This window comes from Drosophila elegans, unplaced genomic scaffold, assembly GCF_018152505.1.
Source record: "Drosophila elegans isolate 14027-0461.03 unplaced genomic scaffold, ASM1815250v1 contig_349, whole genome shotgun sequence".
NCBI classification, from domain to species: domain Eukaryota; kingdom Metazoa; phylum Arthropoda; class Insecta; order Diptera; family Drosophilidae; genus Drosophila; species Drosophila elegans.
Genome location: NW_024545729.1, coordinates 1336308 through 1356088, shown reverse-complemented (window position 1 = coordinate 1356088; position 19781 = coordinate 1336308). Strand labels below are relative to the sequence as shown.

The 19781-nt window shown below is 37.0% G+C and overlaps 1 protein-coding gene across 4 annotated transcripts in view; it reads left to right on the top strand.

The window, feature by feature from the left end:
* LOC108145306 (transcription factor SOX-6) overlaps positions 1 to 18038 on the top strand; it is a 51581-nt gene extending 33543 nt beyond the window's left edge. For 2 of the 4 annotated variants that reach the window (XM_017270645.2, XM_017270646.2), the window contains exons 5-6: positions 13866 to 14810; positions 16345 to 18038. In XM_017270645.2, coding sequence (XP_017126134.1) covers positions 13866 to 14810; positions 16345 to 17211 — 1812 coding nt within the window. In that variant the 3' untranslated portion in view covers positions 17212 to 18038. Of the gene's footprint in view, positions 1 to 8571; positions 9148 to 13865; positions 14811 to 16344 lie in introns of those variants that run through there. The other 2 variants (XM_017270647.2, XM_017270648.2) reach the window with 2 other exon arrangements.
* Positions 18039 to 19781: the final 1743 nt, after the last annotated feature.

Sequence of the window (19781 nt, the reverse complement as noted above, 5' to 3'; positions counted from 1 at the left end):
ACGTACACTCAGAAAACTAAATAGCTTTAATTTAAGGACAAAATTGCTTTGAAATTTAAGACTTCCATATAAAATTTAGGACAACATGTCCTAAAACGAAGTTTAAAGGAATAATTTTCTTTGGGGGTTCCTAAATTTGTATGAAATGCTCAAAATTTAGGGCAATTATTCCTTATGTTAAGGCAATTAATCCTAAAACCAAGGAACTTAGTTTTCTGAGTGTATTTTTTTGTGTTCAACTGTGCTAAGTGGTTGGTTTTGCTAGTGTAACTGTAAAGTGAATTTGGATATGGTCGGTTGAATAATTTACCATTAACCATAACTAAGTCTAATATATATCAGTTTAAAAAATAAAATCTAGTATTATAAGACGTGAAATTCTTATAATTTATACTTTTGCTTTTACCAAAATATGTTATGAAAGTCAATGAGTATTGGTTGTATTAGATTGGTGATATGTTAGGAATACTTGTTCCTTTAACGTGGCAATACCATATTGCACTTGCCGACATAAAGTTTCTGAGTACCTAGTCAACTGGCGCACTGGAGTTTTTAAGACCCAAGGCGCGTCAGGCAATCCTTTTGCGTTTTTATTATTACGGACGTCTGCCTTGCCCCAAATGATGAATAAATAACGAAAATAAAAGAAACAGACACCATCCCCGGCATCTTGAAGAAGGGGCAGCCTCAACTTTGAGATATAAAGTGTAGTGGCCGATTACTCTGAATGATGTAAGCATAACAAAGCACAAACATGCATATATATAACGTTAAGAATAGGATAGGTTGCAAGGGTATGAAAATACATACGTAAGCAACGAAGAGGAATTTGCGCCTCTATAAAGAAGGGGAGACTATATGTATTCTAGGCCACGGGGAATTCAGGACCAGGACTATACTTTTTTAAGACTTTAGAAATACAAGCCTAATGCCTTGAAATTTGTTTTACCTAATCCGGCTGCAACGATACAATATAGCGGGAACTAGGGTGGGTAAAACAATCGATCAAACTATCGATAATATCGATTGTATATTGCGTGTCGAGCATATTGCGGTATATTTCTAGGAACTTGCTGAAATTTTCAACTTTCATGTAACACTGCATTTCCATATAGTTCGAGAAGGATAAATTAAGGCTGAGAAGTTCCAAAAAAACATATTGAGACAGAGGGCGAAGCGTTATATGACAATTTCGTTTTTATACCCTTGCAGAGGGTGTTATAATTTCAGTCAGAAGTTTCCGACGCAGTGAAGGAGACATTTGTGACTCTATAAAGTATATATACTCCTGATCAGTATAACTAGGAGAATCGATCTAGCCATATCCGTCATACTAGTCTCTCAGTTTTAAAGCTATCTGCATGAAACTTTCCCAAAAGTTGTCTTTCTATTGCAGGTAGTATATAAGTCGGATTGAGCCGGACGACTACAGCATATAGCTCCCATAGAAACAATAGGAACAAAAAAAAATTTAATTTAATTTTAAAGTATAAGTTTGCTGTTTTTTAATTTTTATTTAGTTCTTCGACACAGAATTACGGTTTAAATTTCATCAAAATCGGGCGGCTATGACAAAAAGCTCCCATGGGAACAATAAAAATATAAAAAAAAATAAAATTTAAATAAATGTACCTTTTTTATTTCGTAATTTTTTTAAAAATTCTGTTTGATTCAGTAATAATTTGACAGTTCAGAACTACGCTTTTAATTTTATCAAAATCGGAAAAGGATATCATATAGCTGCCATAGAAATATCAAATAATCAAATAATTTAGCTGCAAATCAACATAGCTTCAATGTTTTCAAAAACACACGCAAATAAATCATAATTTAAATGTTTTCAAGAATATTTAATTTTTGCAATAGCGGCAAGGGTATGTGAACTTCGGTTTGTCTTGTTTGAGAAAGTTTTGAACGGACCATCGGATCCAATCCAATTGAATGTAATTCGACGCGTATTTTCAACAAAATTTTAACTGTGCAAAAAAAGTGCGGGGCTATAGCTAAAAATAGCTTAACTTACGAGTAATTTTCTGTGAAACCACCAATTCTATGTGACACCACCAACGTAGCAGAGTAAATTTTCGCGGCGTATACACCCTTGACGGATTTGCACTGGGTTCGAGAACCCAAGTATGAGTACATTTGACGGATGTAAAGCAATTGTTTGGCAGCAAACAAAACATTTTAACAACAAAGCCCATCCCTAGCACCCTCTTCTCGTTCCCCATCCGATGAGCTGGGTTGTAAGGGTATACTTGAAAACTTGACATTGTGTCGAGTTCGTTTCGCGGCGTTAATGAGGTGCCGGTGTCAGGGTTTGCGCTTTCTCCTAGGATGGGAGCCAGAGGGCGCATATTGTTGGTGAAAGACAAGAGGTTCGGGGCTTAAAACACTTACTGATTTAATTGAAGCTAAAGCTTTATTTTGAGTTTATAATGCTAGTGCAATAGATAGCCTCGGTTGCGGACGAACGCAGTGCAAAAACCACCACCATCTGCTATTGAAAATGACAATTCGAATATATTCTCTACCAAGAAAAACAAGCACTTACCAATTAGTAAATCGGATTTAAAGCTAGAACAGCTTGCAGGTTCCAGAATTTTTGGGTCCCAGCAGAACTTTACAATACCCTGATAATAATTGAGATGAAACAAAACGGAATATACAAATGAAGTAGAATTTAATAATGAAAATAAACAAATAAATAAATAAGTCTGACCATGGCGGGTGGTTGACAATAAGGGAGGCGGATGCGCCTGGCCGAGGGTTTTCGAAACAGAGTGACGGTGACTGTCAAAGTAAACGAATTGAATAAATAAGCAAAGACAACATACGCCCAAAAATCAACAATAAAACTGTACCAACATATACATATACACAACAACACGAAACGAAACGGAGCGCAAACAAAATAAAATAACGGAATAAAACAATCAGGAAATGGTCCTTTGATCTTTTTCCGCCTCCTCCGCGCTTAACCCACGCCTAAGAATGCGTAATTTTCGACTGGTTCATAGACGCTTTTGAAGCCATAACCAAAGTAACAAGATAAACAAATGAAAAGGCAAATAAAAATTGTGTAAGTCGCATTCGATTATGGTTGGCTCGTTGGAAGCTAAGCACGCCTTTATCCTATATTAGGTTTTTTATTGGAGTATTTATAGATTTAAACTTTTTTGGAATCCTGTTCTTCCAGATTTACAAAGATGAATGGGTTAAGTAACTGCAGTTCTTGAGCAAGTAGAACAATCCAAAAGCAAGCGACAAACACGATATTTCATATACGTAATATTTGGGCTTCTGAGCAGTTTCCTAATAACACTGGCTTACAAATTTAAATCGATGAAATCCTCCAGAGATCAAACCTTGATTTTCCAGAAAATTATTTTCCGGAGGATTTCATCGATTTAAAAAAACCAAGAAAGGAAGCAAACTTCGGCAAGCCGAAGTACATATACCCTTGCCGTTATTGCAAAGAAAAACATTTTTGAAAACATTAAAATTATGATTTACTTGCGTATATGTTTAAAAACGTTGAAGCTATGATGATTTGCAGCTGAATTATTTGATTATCGATATCGATTACCGATTTTAATAAAATTAAAAGCGTAATTCTAAACTTTCAAATTATTAATAAGTCAAAAAGAATTTTAAAAAAAACAAGAAAGGAAGCAAACTTCGGGAAGCCGAAGTTTATATACCCTTGCAGCTATTGCAAGAATTAAACATTTTTGAAAACATTAAAATTATGATTTACTTGCGTGTATGTTTAAAAACATTGAAGCTATAATGATTTGCAGCTTATTTTTCGATAGTTCCTATGGCAGCTATACGATTGTTTCTATGGAAGCTATATGCTATAGTCGTCCGATCCTGCTCGTTCCGACTTATATACTACCTGCAATAGAAAGACAACTTTTGGGAAAGTTTCATGCAGATAGCTTTAAAACTGAGAGACTAGTTTGTATAGAAACGGACGGACAGACTCGCCTAGTGATGCTGATCAAGAATATATATACTTTATAGGGTCGGAGATGTCTCCTTCACTGCGTTGCAAACTTCTGACTGAAATTATAATACCCCCTGCAAGGGTATAATTACGCAATAGAAAAGTTAAAATTAAAAAATAAAATAAATTTTTTTTATATATTTTTATTGTTTTTATGGGAGCTATATGATACAGTGGTCCCTCTGCAGGGGTATGAAAATGGTACCATACGAAAATTTTGAGTGTAATTTTTTTAATCAGGGGGTCCATTTGCACCGGAATATCTCGGTTTGATCTCTGGTGAATTTTATTAATTTAAATTTGTAATCTTGTGTCATTATATATGTCTTTGAATCTAGCAACTTGCGATTCAAAAGAGAATAAGAACTGATTTTACCGTTCTTAGTTTTAAAACATCCCTCACAGTTTTTATTCAATTTACACGATTTATACTTTACATTCTCGGGATATTATTACCATGCTTACTAAAAATAATTTAAATCATTATTCTTAAAATACAAAAGGAGCGGAAAATATTTAATTTTTTTCTATTTATTTACTTTTTTAACAGGTTTGTGTATTTCGGGAAAAAAATTATTTTAATTTCTAAGGCGTTTAATCCTGAACAACTCCCAAACGTGGATTTTGTACAGCAATACTACCACCGGCGCCATCCGCCCAACAGAACCAATATTAAAAAAAAACTTTCATTCACACTTTCACACCCATTTCTTCACAACCAAATGGCTTTCTAAAATAGTTAGTATGAATAAACTGTTATAAAAACGATACATTTTTTTCTTTAAAGTTTAAAATCTCTGATTTTTAGGCATTTAACGACTGTAAAGTATACAGGTGAAAAACTTCACTTACACTTGGAAAGAAAAATGGTAATACAAATAATTTTGATTGTAATTTTCTTAATCAGGAAGACCCCTGGAGGATTTTATCGATTTAAATCTTTTTTTATTTTCTTTAAAATTCTTTAAAATTAAAGCACTAATAAAATAGTTGTTTTAAGCACCACAAATCGGTTTCATCCCTTTTTAGCAAGTCAAAATATATATTTTTTATCTTCGTCGTAAGAAAGTTACAAAGGGGTTGCCTTTTACTGAACCTGGACATTTTTCGTGGGTAATGTTTCCGAAAAATACAAAAGTATTTATTTCGCGCCGCAAGTGCCACTTTTTATATTATTTAAAACGCCCTCTTTATGGTTAAATCAGTAGTTTGCAGTGGGCGACGTAGAGTTCATTTTCATACGCTTGCAAAGGATATTATAATTTCAAAGTTTTCTTCCTGTTGGAGAAGTCGGAACGAGCCGAATCGGACGATTACGCATATAGCCTCCATAGAAACAATTGGGAAAATATGTTGTAAAAATTAAACTTTTCTGTTTTTTATTTTGTTTCATAGTTCTTTCAGATGTATAGTAATGGTTTGTTATTTCTGAAGTTTAGAGGTTATAAAAAATATTCCATTTTTGCAATAACTTCAAGGGTATATAAACTTCGGCTTGCCCGGTTTGGTATAATAATTCACGTAAATTTTGTTGAAAATATGGGTCGAAATTGCTTGTGTCCGATTTTCCGTTCAAAAGTTATTTCAGAAATACTTTTTTAACATGCTCTTTTTGTCATTTTCACTTGTTTTAAAATCCTTAAATAATTTTTCTTGTATTGGGCACGTCGTTAGAAAAAAAAGACTTTCTTCAACTTTTTGAAAACCTAGCTTACTTAGCGGGAAATCGTCTGGAAAAGCAAACTTCTTAGCTCCTAAAGCTAAAAAGAAATTGTCAAAAGCTAATCACGCTGCCCTAACAAATTGATCTTAATAAAATAGTTTTCAAACTATTTTGTTTTCTATTTTATTTTTTATACGGACAGACGGGCGGACAGACGGGCGGAAATACGGACATGGCTAGATCGACTCTCCTAGTGATGCTGATCAAGAATATATATAATTTACAAGTAAAGAACACATTTCTGACCTTATAGAGTATATTTATTCTTGATTAACATCACTAGGACAGTCGATCTATAGATTCTATAGAAGAGATTGAAAAACTTGGCAAAAAATCGACATCGGACTGTTTTTAAACATATACGCATAAAAATCGACAGTCGTTTTAAAAAATATTACATTTATGCAATGCTTGCAATTTTCCAGAATTTTATCTTAGAAAACTTTTAAGACTAAGTATAATCAAAAATATTTATTTAGAAAGAAACTACAACTGATCTCCTGGAGCTCCACTAAAAAAGTACATTTTGCGGTGACCACTTTACCTCTGAACTGGACTTCGAAAGCAAAAAACCCAACAGTTTTGGTTAAAGTTAAGTTAAATGTAGTAACTTATCCAAGGAATAAGCAATATAAAATTTATTGACAAAATAGCGGTTCCTTAAACAACAAAAATGTATTTTGACCAAAATTTCACCTTTAAATTGTTTATAAAAAAAAGAAAGGAAGCAAACTTCATAGTTCATATAGTTCATATACCCTTGCAGAAATGAAATATATTTAAAAACATTTAAATTTTTATTTGTTTGCGTATAAGCTTAAGAACATTGAAGTTGTTTTCAGCTGAATTATTCGTTCGATCCTATGGCACCTATATGATGTCGTTTTCCGATTTGAATAAAATTAAAAGCGTAATTCTGAACTATCAAAATTTTATTATATCAAAAAGAGTTAAAAAAAAATTAAAAATAAAGAAGCTAAATTTTGTGATTATTTTTTTTAATATTTGGGAGCTATGGAGTCGAAACTTCTGACTGAAAGTATAATACCCTCTGTAAGAGTATAAATATTTGTCGTTGGGAAAACACCTTCGATTAATTAGTGAAAAAATATATATTTAAGAAGCTCGGGTTAAAATTGTAACTAATCGGTTTAGCCGTTTGCTAAACATTTTAAGAAAAACGCGCTTAAAGTTTTTGCTTGTACCTTCAAGACCTCTGTAATGCCTTTCAAAATTTGCGTGTATAAATTCTAACTTGAAACCCTCTATAGTAGAGCTTGCGGAATTAAAGATATCAGAAGATACCGATAACGAGGAGAAAGTTCAAATTCGTAAAACATATTGACAACGCTTTAGGCCCAGCCATGTTAAAAAAAAAACTGCGGATCTGGGTCTTTACAGAGTCGAATGTTAAATATTTATGCATGAACACTTATTAAATGATTGTATATAAATGCAAGTACACAATTTTAAAATGCTGTGCCTTCTTCCATGCAATTATGCAAGTGCATGTAGAAGGGTAGACAGTTACTAATACTAATTTCCAAAATCAATTCTTGACAAAGTTAAATAACTTCTCATGTTTCCCACATGCATGTTTAGATAAGCGTTATTTTTAATTTTGTACACGTTTGATGAACCCTATATGTATGTCTTCAATACGAGCATGTGCTTTGTGCAGTAAATTGTCTTACAGAGAGCATTTTGAGCCATTATTAGATGGATCCCTGGCACCGCCCCTGCGTTCATGATCGAACCAGTGGAAACGGTTCGGAAAGACAATATATGTATGTATGTATGTACATATCCACGTGTACATGTTGTAACGAAATGTGCTTTATTTCGATATACTTACGGTACTAGTTTCCGCTATCCGTCCGCCAACCGAATCGCATTGCGGCAATACAATAACAAGTAATTGACGAGACAATTGGCTGAGACAGCGGAGCCGTACCGCCGTACCGCCGTACCCACCACTACTTGCGACGTCGACGCACGAAAAAGGGCGGGGCCTCACTGTACATATGTGCGGCTGAGTTGGACAATGCCCTTTCCTTGGCTTTCTTTCTATCGATTTTGGAGTCGAGCAGAAACAAAAAGGTTTTGTTTCTCGGCATTCTCATATATTCGCTCGGCTGCGAGGCACGTACATACACATAGGGACGCGGACGAGACAGAGACAGGACCAGATCTGGGGCTGGGGCTGGGGCTGAGTGAGAGAGAGATGGGAAAAACTTTGGTCGGAATACAAGGAGCGAGAGAGACAATTCTCGTAATTCGTGCAACAATATGTATGTGCAGAACAATTGAATCCACGCCCACATACATTTACGGCAGTCCCCAACCAACCGCTCGGCGAGCTTGTCTCGTGACCTTAAAGGGTGGGAGTAGCGTGGAAAGAGCACCCGTCGCTTTGGAGAGCGAAGAGCGGCAAAGAGAATAAAAGGTGGAGCTGCCGCCGTGCACAGTGGGAGAAACTGGCAAACGAGTGGAGAAGAATGCTTCGGTTTGGGTTAAATTGTAGATAGCTCCAAACAATTTTACTGCTTGGACTCTTTTTTTATAGAAACCTGTCACTTTCATCGACTATTTTAATTATATTTCGACTCATTTATTGTTATGTGTGACTGCAACTTTGTATTTATTATTGTATTTAAAAGAAAAACTCTACAGCTTTAAATTCTTGTATCAACATGACCAATTAGTTTCTCAATAGGATACAATTATTACCGGGCGATTATTATTCCGCCCACTGTGCGCAGCTGCCGCTTGCTGAGCGTCGAACGGTTCATTGTTCAGCTCTGCCAGCCTCAGAAGTCGTCGGCTGCTCCAGCGCCGGCAGTTTCCCGCGATGGCTCGACAGGAGCAGTAGATGCCAAGGCGGAGGGCGGACGTAAGAGCTCTGAGTACGGCAAGTGGAATCAAAATCGAAATCCCGAGGGCGTTTGGACTTGGATACCCATACCCTGCCCGAATGAATACCCATACCCACTGTGTCCCGAGTGCTGGCTCTGAGAGCAGTGAGCAGTGAGCAGTGAGCATTGAGCAGTGAGCAGTGAGCATTGAGCAGTGGGCACTGAGCATAAGCATAGCCAAGCAACCTGGTCGTAGGCGGTGGAAGAAGAGGGTCGCTTGGCAGTGACGTTTACGGGTGCTGATACCGATACGGACACGCGTCACGCTGCGATTTGCCATTGTGTCGCATTGCCCTGGCCAATCAGGCGCAGACCTTTCGGGCCATCCTCCCTGTTTAAATTGTTGAACTGCTCGACAGGATTGACTTGCTGTAATGGCACAACTGTTGACGATGCGCGAGGTGAGCCACCTGCTATATTTATCAAGATCTGTGGCGAGTGTGGGAGTGCAAGGCGAGAAAGACTTTGCATAAAAACATTTGTGAATATGAGTAAAAGTGAGTGTGCAGTATATGTTTAGTGATTATTTCCGAATCGCAAAAGATAAGAAGATATAACTAAATATTAAAAAAGAAAATTAAAAATCATGCAGTACGAGAGAAAGCTAAAAATAATAATAATAAAAAATGTGTTTCGGTGCCAGTTAAGTTGATCTGATTGTGGCCCATAATAATACGAGTGCTTGATAACTTCTAATTCGAATATAGCTTTTTTTACATGTCGAAAAACAACAATTGAAAAATTTATATTATTTTAGTAGCTTTGCTTTAAGAACATACATATGTATTTTTAAATTGATAATAGTTTTCTTCAAAACTCGAACTTTCGGTTTTCATGAAACCTTTTACTTGTTAAAACTTATTTACATTTTTTAACGTTTTGTTTGGTTTCTACAATTTTTTTTTTCTGTTTTGTTTTTCTCTATTTCATCGTGTTCGGACACGCACGAATCCTTTTTGAGCAACGCATAGTGCCAGTCCCGACCACTACGAACTCGTACGGGAAGCTTTTTTAGCCGTATGTAATGTGTAGCAATCGATATTGTCGATAGTAATGTACATAACACATGGAAACTTATTTTTAACTGAATGATCACTTTAAAAAATATATTGTATTTTAACTAATTCCTTCCACTACATGGTTTAGTCCGTTAGCAGTATGAGATAAAGCTCCATCCTGCTGAAATATGTATTCACCAAGTCATAGCAGTGGTTCTTCCTTAGCCTAAGAGTAAGTTTAGCTATTGAGTATGTAACATACATACATAGTTTATTACTGAAGATACCTTATCACTATGCACGACTATATATGTATAGCACGACTATATATAGCCGTTGAATTGAAAATCTGCTGTGATGGTCGGATCGTAACGAGTAATACACCAATCGAAAGGTGTTGCATACTTTAGGAAAACTAATTGTTTCAGGAGAAAGGCGAAAGTGACATACTAAAAATTTTGTTAAGTGGAGTTATAGAACATGGGTTGGTAACCCATTTCACATATTTGACACAGTTTAAATTTGGTTCAAATTACGCGTCAAATGACACCAAATTTGCTTGCTCCGTTCAAAAGTTATCTAAAAAAAACATTTTTGGTATATTTAAAAAATACAAAAGTTTTCCTTGTCGTTTGTCAGTTTCAAACAATTTTGAGGACTTGTTTTAGAATTCTGGAATAATTATATTTTGTGTTGGGCACGTCGTTACAGAAAAAGTTTGTTCTACGCCTTTTTGAAAAACTAGCTTATTTAGCAAGAAATCACTTAAAATAGCTAAACTTTTCACGGCCTTAACTTCTAAACTAGTAAAGCTACAAATTTATGTCATTAAAGGGTTTTGTCAAATGCTAATCACGAAGCCGTAACACAATTGGCCGATTTTTGTTTAATTTTTTAGTCCTTAAGATTCCTCATAAATATTTTCGAAATCTATTAAGCAACGAAAACGGCTACTTTTCTCAGTTTGGGGAAGTTAACGCTGCTGAAGCAAGAATTTTCACCTTAAAGAATCCACCAAAAAATTTGGCGAGGAAGTTGAACCAATACAATGGTTTCAGGTTTAAGGAAGAAATATTTTCATTAAATAGTTGTAACATATTAATTATTTCTTTTGATTTAAATTTAAAACTTATCTTAATATAAACAAACTTATTTAAAATCAGATACTTTGCAAAAAAATGAGCAAGATGTAAGATGTAAGATGTCAGACAACTTTCTCGTTAATTTTTATATCCTTACAAATGGTATTTTAATAAAACATTCTCGACCCTAACAGCATGATTAGGAGAGTCGAATTAGCCATGTCCGATTGTTTGTCCAGTCGTTTCTACGCAAACAAGTCCATCAGCTTTAAAACTATTAGTAGAAGTTGAAACGAGTCGGATCGAACGACTATATCGTACAGCTCCCAAGGGAACACTCGGGAAAATATATGATACAATTATAATTTGGCTGTTTTTCAATTGACTTGAATATACTTAATGATTTATTTATTTCTAAATTAATTAAAATCAGACCACGATGTCAAATAGCTGCTTGTAAAACATAAAAGCATAAAAATCGAAATATTGTTGTTTAACAACATTTGTATTTTTTTTAATATTTACAAGGGTATATAAGCGTAGACTGACTTCCTTCCTTGTTAGTTAAGCTTTCTTGCCAAACGTAGTTTGTTAAAACAAAATTAGTACTGAAGTATAGTTGAAAGTTTTTTTGTAAATAGCATGGTCAAAATATGCAGGTACTTTGACCAAAGCAAAACTTTTGATATCAAACAAAAACACCTCTTAACATGGTAAAAAAGTCCTGACGATCACACATAACATAATATAACATAAAATATCTGATATCAAATTTTGTGAAGAAAAATGAATAAGCATTCGACTAATTAAAAACACTTTTTGCATGTTCCCATTCGTCACGCTGAAATAAAAAATGCCTGTGTAGGCAAAATACCTGGATGAAGCAGTCCGAATTAAATCATTTAAAAAGGATCTTTGTTTTGCCGAATGCTAATAAATTTTCTTTTTTAAAACGTTAAGAGAAGAACTTATATCCATTTCATTCAACTTCAAGCGCATCCACTTACGCCTAACACTTTTCCTTTGTAATCACTCAGCCTTCACAATTGTCACCATGGCTCTTTTGTCACGAGCTGTTATTGCCGATCTTCGGCCTCTATTTGCGATACTATTTTTATACACTTGCTTCCTTCTACCTGTTACATACTTTTCAACGAATACAATATACCCTTTTACTTTTTGCGGGCCGTCACCCCCTTAACACAATATGTATGTTACACAATTATGCAAAAATCCGTCTGACCGTCTGCCCGTCTGCATGAAACTCGGAAACTTTAAGAGCTAGGGATTTGGAATTTGGCACGCAGATTCTAGTGTTTCCTAAGCAGTGCAAGTTTATTTCAAAATGGAGCCACGCCCACTCTAACGACCACATATCCCCAAACACTTAACGCGTCTGCAACATCGCTCTTAGACATGTTAGACCGTAGGTGTTGAACTTTGTGAGTGTGTTTCGGTCATATCTATCGGTAGACACAAATATTTAAAAAAAATCGAGCTAATGATTTAGAAGTTATGTTGTTTTGAAACCCTCTGCCGCTGCTCTGCCGCTGCTCTGCCGCTGCTTGCCGGTAATCGCTGCAGTAGAGAGACAAAACGAAAGAACTGTAAGCGGGGGTGGGGGTGCTGCACGCACTTAGCTTCTAGTGTTGTCTGTGTAGTTCGACAGACGGCGCCACCTAAACTTCGATTGTTTTGTAGGGGAAATACTTAGTTTGAATTTTGTTGGTTGAGTAACGGGTATCTAATAGTCAAGAAACTCGACTATAGCGTTCTCCCTTGTTTAATGTTTTTTGGAGTTTTTTATGGAACCAGAATCACTAAGAGCTTCATAAACAACTGTTTATACCCTTGCAGCATTACTAGGCTATGTTTCGCGATTTGTGGGCGTTAGAATGGGAGCGGCTCCGTTTTGAAATAAACTTGAGCTACGTAAGATATATAAGTATAGGCATTTGAAATCCCAAATCTCTTAATTTTATGGTTTCCGTGATATCGACGTTCATGCAGACGGACAGACATTAATGGCAACCCACAATAAATTCTAGGGGAATTTTTGTTTTAAAATTAATGCCATTTCTTCCTAAAATCTAATGCAAAAAGCCCTTGAAGCAAGAAAAACTTTTCTACATTTCAGAAAAACGTGTCTCAAATGTAGGCCAGCTTACCATATATTTTAGGGAAAGTTTTTCTAAAAATTAGAAAGACTTATAAAACTAACTATATCTATATGCCACATCACACATATGTATATAATGTATGTATATGTATTGTTTTTGTTTGGAAATGAACAGGCAATTTTAAGCTGGACTACAAGCTTGTTGAGCGAGGAATTTTTATATTTTTAGGGTTAGTTTCATTTCAGGGTCAGGACACGACATTTTAGAAAATGATTTCTAAGTGTGAGTAAACTTTTCTATTTTTTAGGGTTAAATAATTTTTGGGTCGCGCTTGGGAGACCCGTGTTCGATTCCCACCGACGGTCCGCCAGTCAAATAAAAATGAAAGTTTTTTTCAGATAGATACTATATCAGATACTAAAGATTATTATGTTTATTTATTATAGTCCTCCATTTTCATTTCCCAGGGCTTTCCAGTTGAAAATTGCCTTTTCATTTCCAAACAGAAACAAAACAAACGTGTACATACATTATATTGTATATGTGTATGATGTGATGTGGTATATAGACAATATATATAATACAAAATCTATACATTCTGAAATACAAATTCAGCCTGAAAAAGTCGCTTAAATGTATGCTAAGCTGTCCTACATTTGAGACACGTTTTTCTAAGCTCTAGAAAAGTTTGCCTTGCTTCAAGGTCTTTTTGCCATAGAGTTTAGAAAGTAACGCCATTAATTTAAAAAAAATTGCCCTAGAACTTATGGTGGGTTGCCATTGATGACAAAAATATTTCGAATATGCAGTGACGTCAAGACACAACACCTTCTACAATAATAGATGAATTTTGAAAATGTGAAAATACGATCGAAAAACACAGACAACCAATGGGTTCTCGGATAAAATATGCTGTTGTGCTTTAAATTCGATCATTAATAAATCTGATTTTCTGGACAAATTAATTTGACCTATCCATACTCACTGAGAAACCACATATTTTCGTTTCTTCCAGACCCATTACGTTAGCATGACCGACATTGATGCAAGTGCCCAACAGCAACAACACCTCCAGAACGTACAGAGGCTGCAACACGAAAGCTGCCTTCAGGAGTTGCACAACCAGCTGAGCAGCCAGTTTGGGGCAGCCCGATTTACAGCACCGAACCCCCACCACCAGCAGCAGGCAGTCTCCGTGTCCTCCGGAAGCTTGGTTCCTTTCCTTCCGGCCTTCCTGCAGCCCCCAATGCCCGCTCAACAGCTGCTGCAGCTCATTCCCGGCCATGCGAGTCCCCAGGCCGTGGCCCACCACGGTCACAGTCAAAACGAGCCATCCGGCGCCCACAAGATGGCCCTAGCTCCCATGTGGTCCACTGCGGCCGTGGCGGCTGCGCACATACAGGCGGCTCTGGCGGCTGCGGCAGTGGCAGCTGCCAATAACAATAAGAACAGCACCAGTTTCTCCAGCAACAACAATGTACTCGTTTCATCGACCAGTGCCAATGCTAATGAGCCCTCGAGCGTTGACCCCTCCGCCTCGCTCCCGCTAGTGGAGATGGGGGAGATGGGGGAGATGAAAAGGGGCGGGAATGGAGGGGCTTGCTTGTCAAGGCCGGAGTCCCCAGCATACGAGAACCCATCTTATGCAATACTCTCCTATAGCCACAACACACCTCCGGAGTCGCCACACGGTCGAACGGCTGAGTGTCCCAAGAACTTTCCACCTTCCCCGACGGACAACCACAGCATGGCGAGTCTGTCCGAAGCCCAGGACTCCGAGATGGACGCTCCCCTGAATCTAACCAAGCCAAAGGGCTCGCCCAGTTCTTCGCCGAACAGCTCTTGTCAGAGGCACCACAGCGAACCAAGCCTCACGCCCGTGGTGTCCAGTCCCCCCCTCAGCTGGCACCAAGGGCAGCAGCATTACGGCGAGATAGAGTCGCCTCTTTTGAAGAGTCACGTGAGTAAATTCTATTTGCCTGTTGTGTAAAATTGTATCAAATACTTTTCAGTTATTCATTTTTGTACACCATTTGAAACGGGTGATTTTCTCTCTCTGTGATAATGATCCATTTTATTAGACAAGATGTGCGGATAATTCTTCTAAAATAACTAAATCTAGCTAAAATTTATCGAATTTGCATTTGCATCAAATTGATTGATATTTTCAAACTTAATCAGCTTACTGACAATAAAGGAGGATTACGAAAGTTTCAAGTCTCTAGCTTTTAAACTGATCTTGCATACGGTGAGCGGGTTAAGAATACAATTATATTTCTTTACATGGTCGGAAATGTCTCCTTGACTGCTTTAATGATTTATTTTTGATATACTATATATACTACAGTGCTTAGGATGGTATGTGTTTTTTATAAAAGTCCTCACATCAACGATTGGTTTTTTCATAGTTAACTCTCACATTATCTTTCTTCAATGCTTTTCGTACCTTGAAATCGTTTTAAAGTAAAATTTGTATTTATAATAGGTATAGTTAAAGCACCAAAAATAAGAAAGTCAAGCCGAAGTTTATATACCCTTGCAGTTTATAAAAATAAAAAAATCTTTAAATCTTTTAATCTAAATTTCGAATTATATAAGTAACCATTAAAACCCATTGAAGCTATGATGATTTTCACCCCCATTATTCGATTTTATATTAATATTGTTTTCCGATTTGAAAAAAATTAAAAGCGTAATATATCTGTGTCCAAAAGAATCACAAACAAAAGTTGAAAATTAGAGAAATAACAATTTTGTTTCATTTATTTATTTTTAATTTTCTGGTTGTTCCTATGGGAGCTATATGCTACAGTCGTCCGATCCGGCTAGTTCCGACTTATATAATACCTGCAGCAGAAAGACAAATTTTTGGAAAGTTTTATGCAGATAGCTTAAAGTCTGAGAGACTTGTTTTGCGTAGAAACGGACGGACAGACGGACAGACGGACATGGCTAGATCGACTCTCCTAGTGATGCTGATCAAGAATATATATACTTTATAGGGTCGGAAATGTCTCCTTCCGTGCGTTGCAAACTTCTGACTGAAATTATAGTACCCTCTGCAAGGGTATAATTGAAATGTAATTATTACTCTTTTTGTTTTTATGATACTATTAACTTGGAAATAGTGACAAACAACAATAGTAGGTATTGCAACAACAAACTAAAGATTTTAACAATTTTAATAATATTTTTACTCTTAATTTGGCCTGGAGAAACAATAGCAAAATTCATAGGGATTATTAAAGTACTAGTTTTTACTATAAAAGCAACAGCAAAATAGGTAATTTAAAATGTGTTACATAGTAAAGTAACAATTATGCAAGGTTAGTCTTACGATAGACAATTCTTCTTGTGTACCAACTTGTTCAAGAAAGCAAAAACGAAATGCATGAAAAATCGCAAAATAATGAAATAACTATTCTCGTATGTTAATTTTGTGTACTCACAATTTTACTAATGTAAGCATATTTATGTTTTTAATTTTTTTCCAGGGAAGAGTGTGGAATACGGCAGCCGTCGGTTCTGGGGGCTCACGGGCAACGCGCATGAGTCGCGACTCAATAAATAGTTGTGGCACGAACTCTGAACGATCGGCGGCGTTGGACCCGGAAAGTGTCACCACAGATCAACTGGGTCCGATTCCTGCGTCGCCATCATCACATCCCCTCAGGCAAGGCAACGGACATGGACACGGACACGGACATGGACACGGCCATGGCCATGGACACGGACACGGACACGGGCACGGGCACAGCAAGCCGCACATCAAGAGGCCGATGAATGCGTTCATGGTGTGGGCAAAGGATGAGCGCAGGAAGATTTTGAAGGCATGTCCTGACATGCACAACTCGAATATATCGAAAATTCTCGGAGCTCGCTGGAAGGCAATGTCCAATGCCGACAAGCAGCCATACTACGAGGAACAGTCGAGGCTCTCGAAGCTTCACATGGAACAGCACCCGGACTACCGCTACAGACCACGCCCCAAGCGCACCTGCATCGTGGACGGCAAAAAGATGAGGATTTCCGAGTACAAGGTTCTGATGCGAAATCGGCGGGCAGAAATGAGGCAACTCTGGTGCCGCACAGGCGGCGTCACCGCTGGCTCCGGAAGCGCCTGCGCAGAGACCTGCCCCAAGGGACACTCCGGGGGATCCAATGCCCAGGCTGCGGTTGCAGCCGCGGCAGCTGTTTACCACCTGCAGGACATGGCATCTGCGGCAGCCGCTACGGCTCACGGCAATGACTGTGGGCATCCACCCTCCCAGCAATTCTTCTATCCTCCGGAGAGCTTATCGCCCTCGGGCTTTTCTTCCGACGAACTGGAGCTTGCGTCTCAGCGCGAAATGGACGACTAGGGTGACGACTAAGAGCAGCCAAGAACGCGATAGGGGATAGGGGATAGGGGCACACTGCACACTGGAAAGACGTGCCAGCTCTGCCCAGATGAAAGGAATAACACAAACACAATCGGCTTTGTAAATACAAACGGCTAGGATAGTCACTGTTTGATTAGCCATTTAAGTTTCAGTTCAAGTGCCATTACACGTATATATAAAGATAAACATAGTTAATTTGTGAAACCATAGTTCGCCAGACACTCGGTCTTGGGAACATTGCAATTTTTGTGCCATTTACGCACCAATGCTGTAGCAATAGAAATATACCCCAGCTTAGGCGTACACAAATATGTAGGTAGTTAGTATCGTTTAATATTTGTAAAATATACAAACTTAAATAGATCCATAAATGTCAAAATTGTATGCGTCCAAATACTCGAACGTAGTTAAATAGAAGCCACTAAATTACATAAGTACATACATAAGTATATATACCTACATATTCACTTAGTCGTAGATTTTCATGATTATTTTCGATATAGGATGACTTGTGTGCATACTTGGTAAACACATTACTATGTTGTTAAAATAAATTAATAGTATTCCTATACCTGTAGTAAGCCGCTATTTCATATGCCGGTATGTAAATGATGCTGGTAATATATGTAACTTAAATACAAAATTTATAAACAAAAATTCACAAAATGTGTTGTATATGAAAAAAATGTCAAAATGTACAATCAGTCACAACATTATTTCCCGCTAACATAATTAATTTTCAACTTTAACAATGCAATCAAATCAAAATGCGCATACTCTGAAATATAAATTTAAAATTATTTCAATCGAATTGTATTTTTCTGATGGATAATTATCAACAAGTCCGTACTAGTCCAGTGGTCGGCACACTTACTAATAGTATGACAATATACATGCTCGCACTTCTTTGTGTGAGTAATTTGCTCTGCTGCTGCTCTGCCGAGTTGGCCTAAGCCCGAGTGTGCCCAAACTCTGCTAATGGCTGCCCTGCAGAACCGTTCATTACGTTTTTACTGATGATTCTTCATCAAAAAACCATCACTACTGATAAAAAGGTGAGGATTTCGCATGCAAAATAGTAATGATTTTAGTATAGGCATGTCATAGGCATTCATCATTGAGTCAAATCAACACCAATCATCAGCAAAATAGCACCCAAAATCATCGGTAAATCATTAGTATTTTGATTCATTTATTTAAGTAAGTTTTCTACTTTTTTAGCACTACTAATTATAAAAGCGAATGAATGATGGGGGTCGTTAGAACACCACAATATTTGCCGAGATAAATGACGCTGAAGTGAGGTTTTAAAAAAAAAAAAACGGTGAGTCCTGGTTGACATAATTTCAGCTTTTGTAGAGATCGGAAAACAAATAAAACAAATTCTTCATTAGTCAAGATGCCGTTATCGGGTTGAGCACTTAAAAAAACTAAAAATAACAAAACGGTAGTCAATTCTTTCTTAGGCAATTACCTTTTCAAATAATTAAAAAATACTTATTATCCAAATATTTCAGGTCCGAGCCAGACGCGAAAGAAAGTAGTATAAACAAGATATATACCAAATTTTAAGGGAATCGGTTCAGTAGAACATAAAACGACATGTCAACCACCTCAAAGTTTTGAGAAAAACGCGACTAAAGATTAGAAAACAATTATAATAACTCGGACGCCACGCCACAGAATTGGCTGTGTCTCCGATAATATTTCCAATTTTTGAATAATCATTTTAGGATCATATTTTTAAAAGTTCAAACATTCAAAAAATGCAAAAAGAAAATTGTTCAACTTTCTAGACATTCAAAATATGCAAAAAGAAAATTGTTCAACTTTCTAAACCAGAATACCCCTTAAGCGTCCAATTCAGAAGCTGGCTGTGCTCCCAGTAGATTGAAGGAAGGTCCTTTAAGATGGACGGAGTGTTGAAGCGCAGAACGCAAATCCATGAAGTTTAGACTTAAGATACAACTATTACAATAGCTTAAGAGCCCAAAAATTTTATCTTCACCGCTCACATAGAGTGGGGTCACTATCGAGGTTTTTACAGCTCTACTGTCGATATATAAATAAAATTAATTTTCGTTTTGATTTTCTTCGCCGATATCGATAGGAGACGTGCGTAAGTGTAACTAGGCTATTACATCTGTCAAACACATTAATCGTTCTATGGGATTTGTATATTGAGCGGTCAAGGTAGTTAGGTACTACAAAGTTGCTTTCCGATTTGACTGGAATACGATAGATTTTTAATTACATTCGGCGTTCATAAAACCAATTTATACCGTATTTCCACCGAGATCCATCCACCTTCCACCATCCGTTAAAGGGATGGTCCGTAAGGTTTTGCCGTTCCAAAAACTTCCCAGTTAGCCCGCCGTTAAAATTGGACGGACTAATTTATGTGATAGTTTGCCGATGTTTCTGCTGTGCAACGCTCTTTCCACGCAGTCCATCTCTGAGAAACCGTTAGGATTTTTGAAAAAAGTGAAGCTCCGGTTTCACAGAGCACACCCACCTTCCTCCTTCCGATTTCAGCTGATCTGAACAGC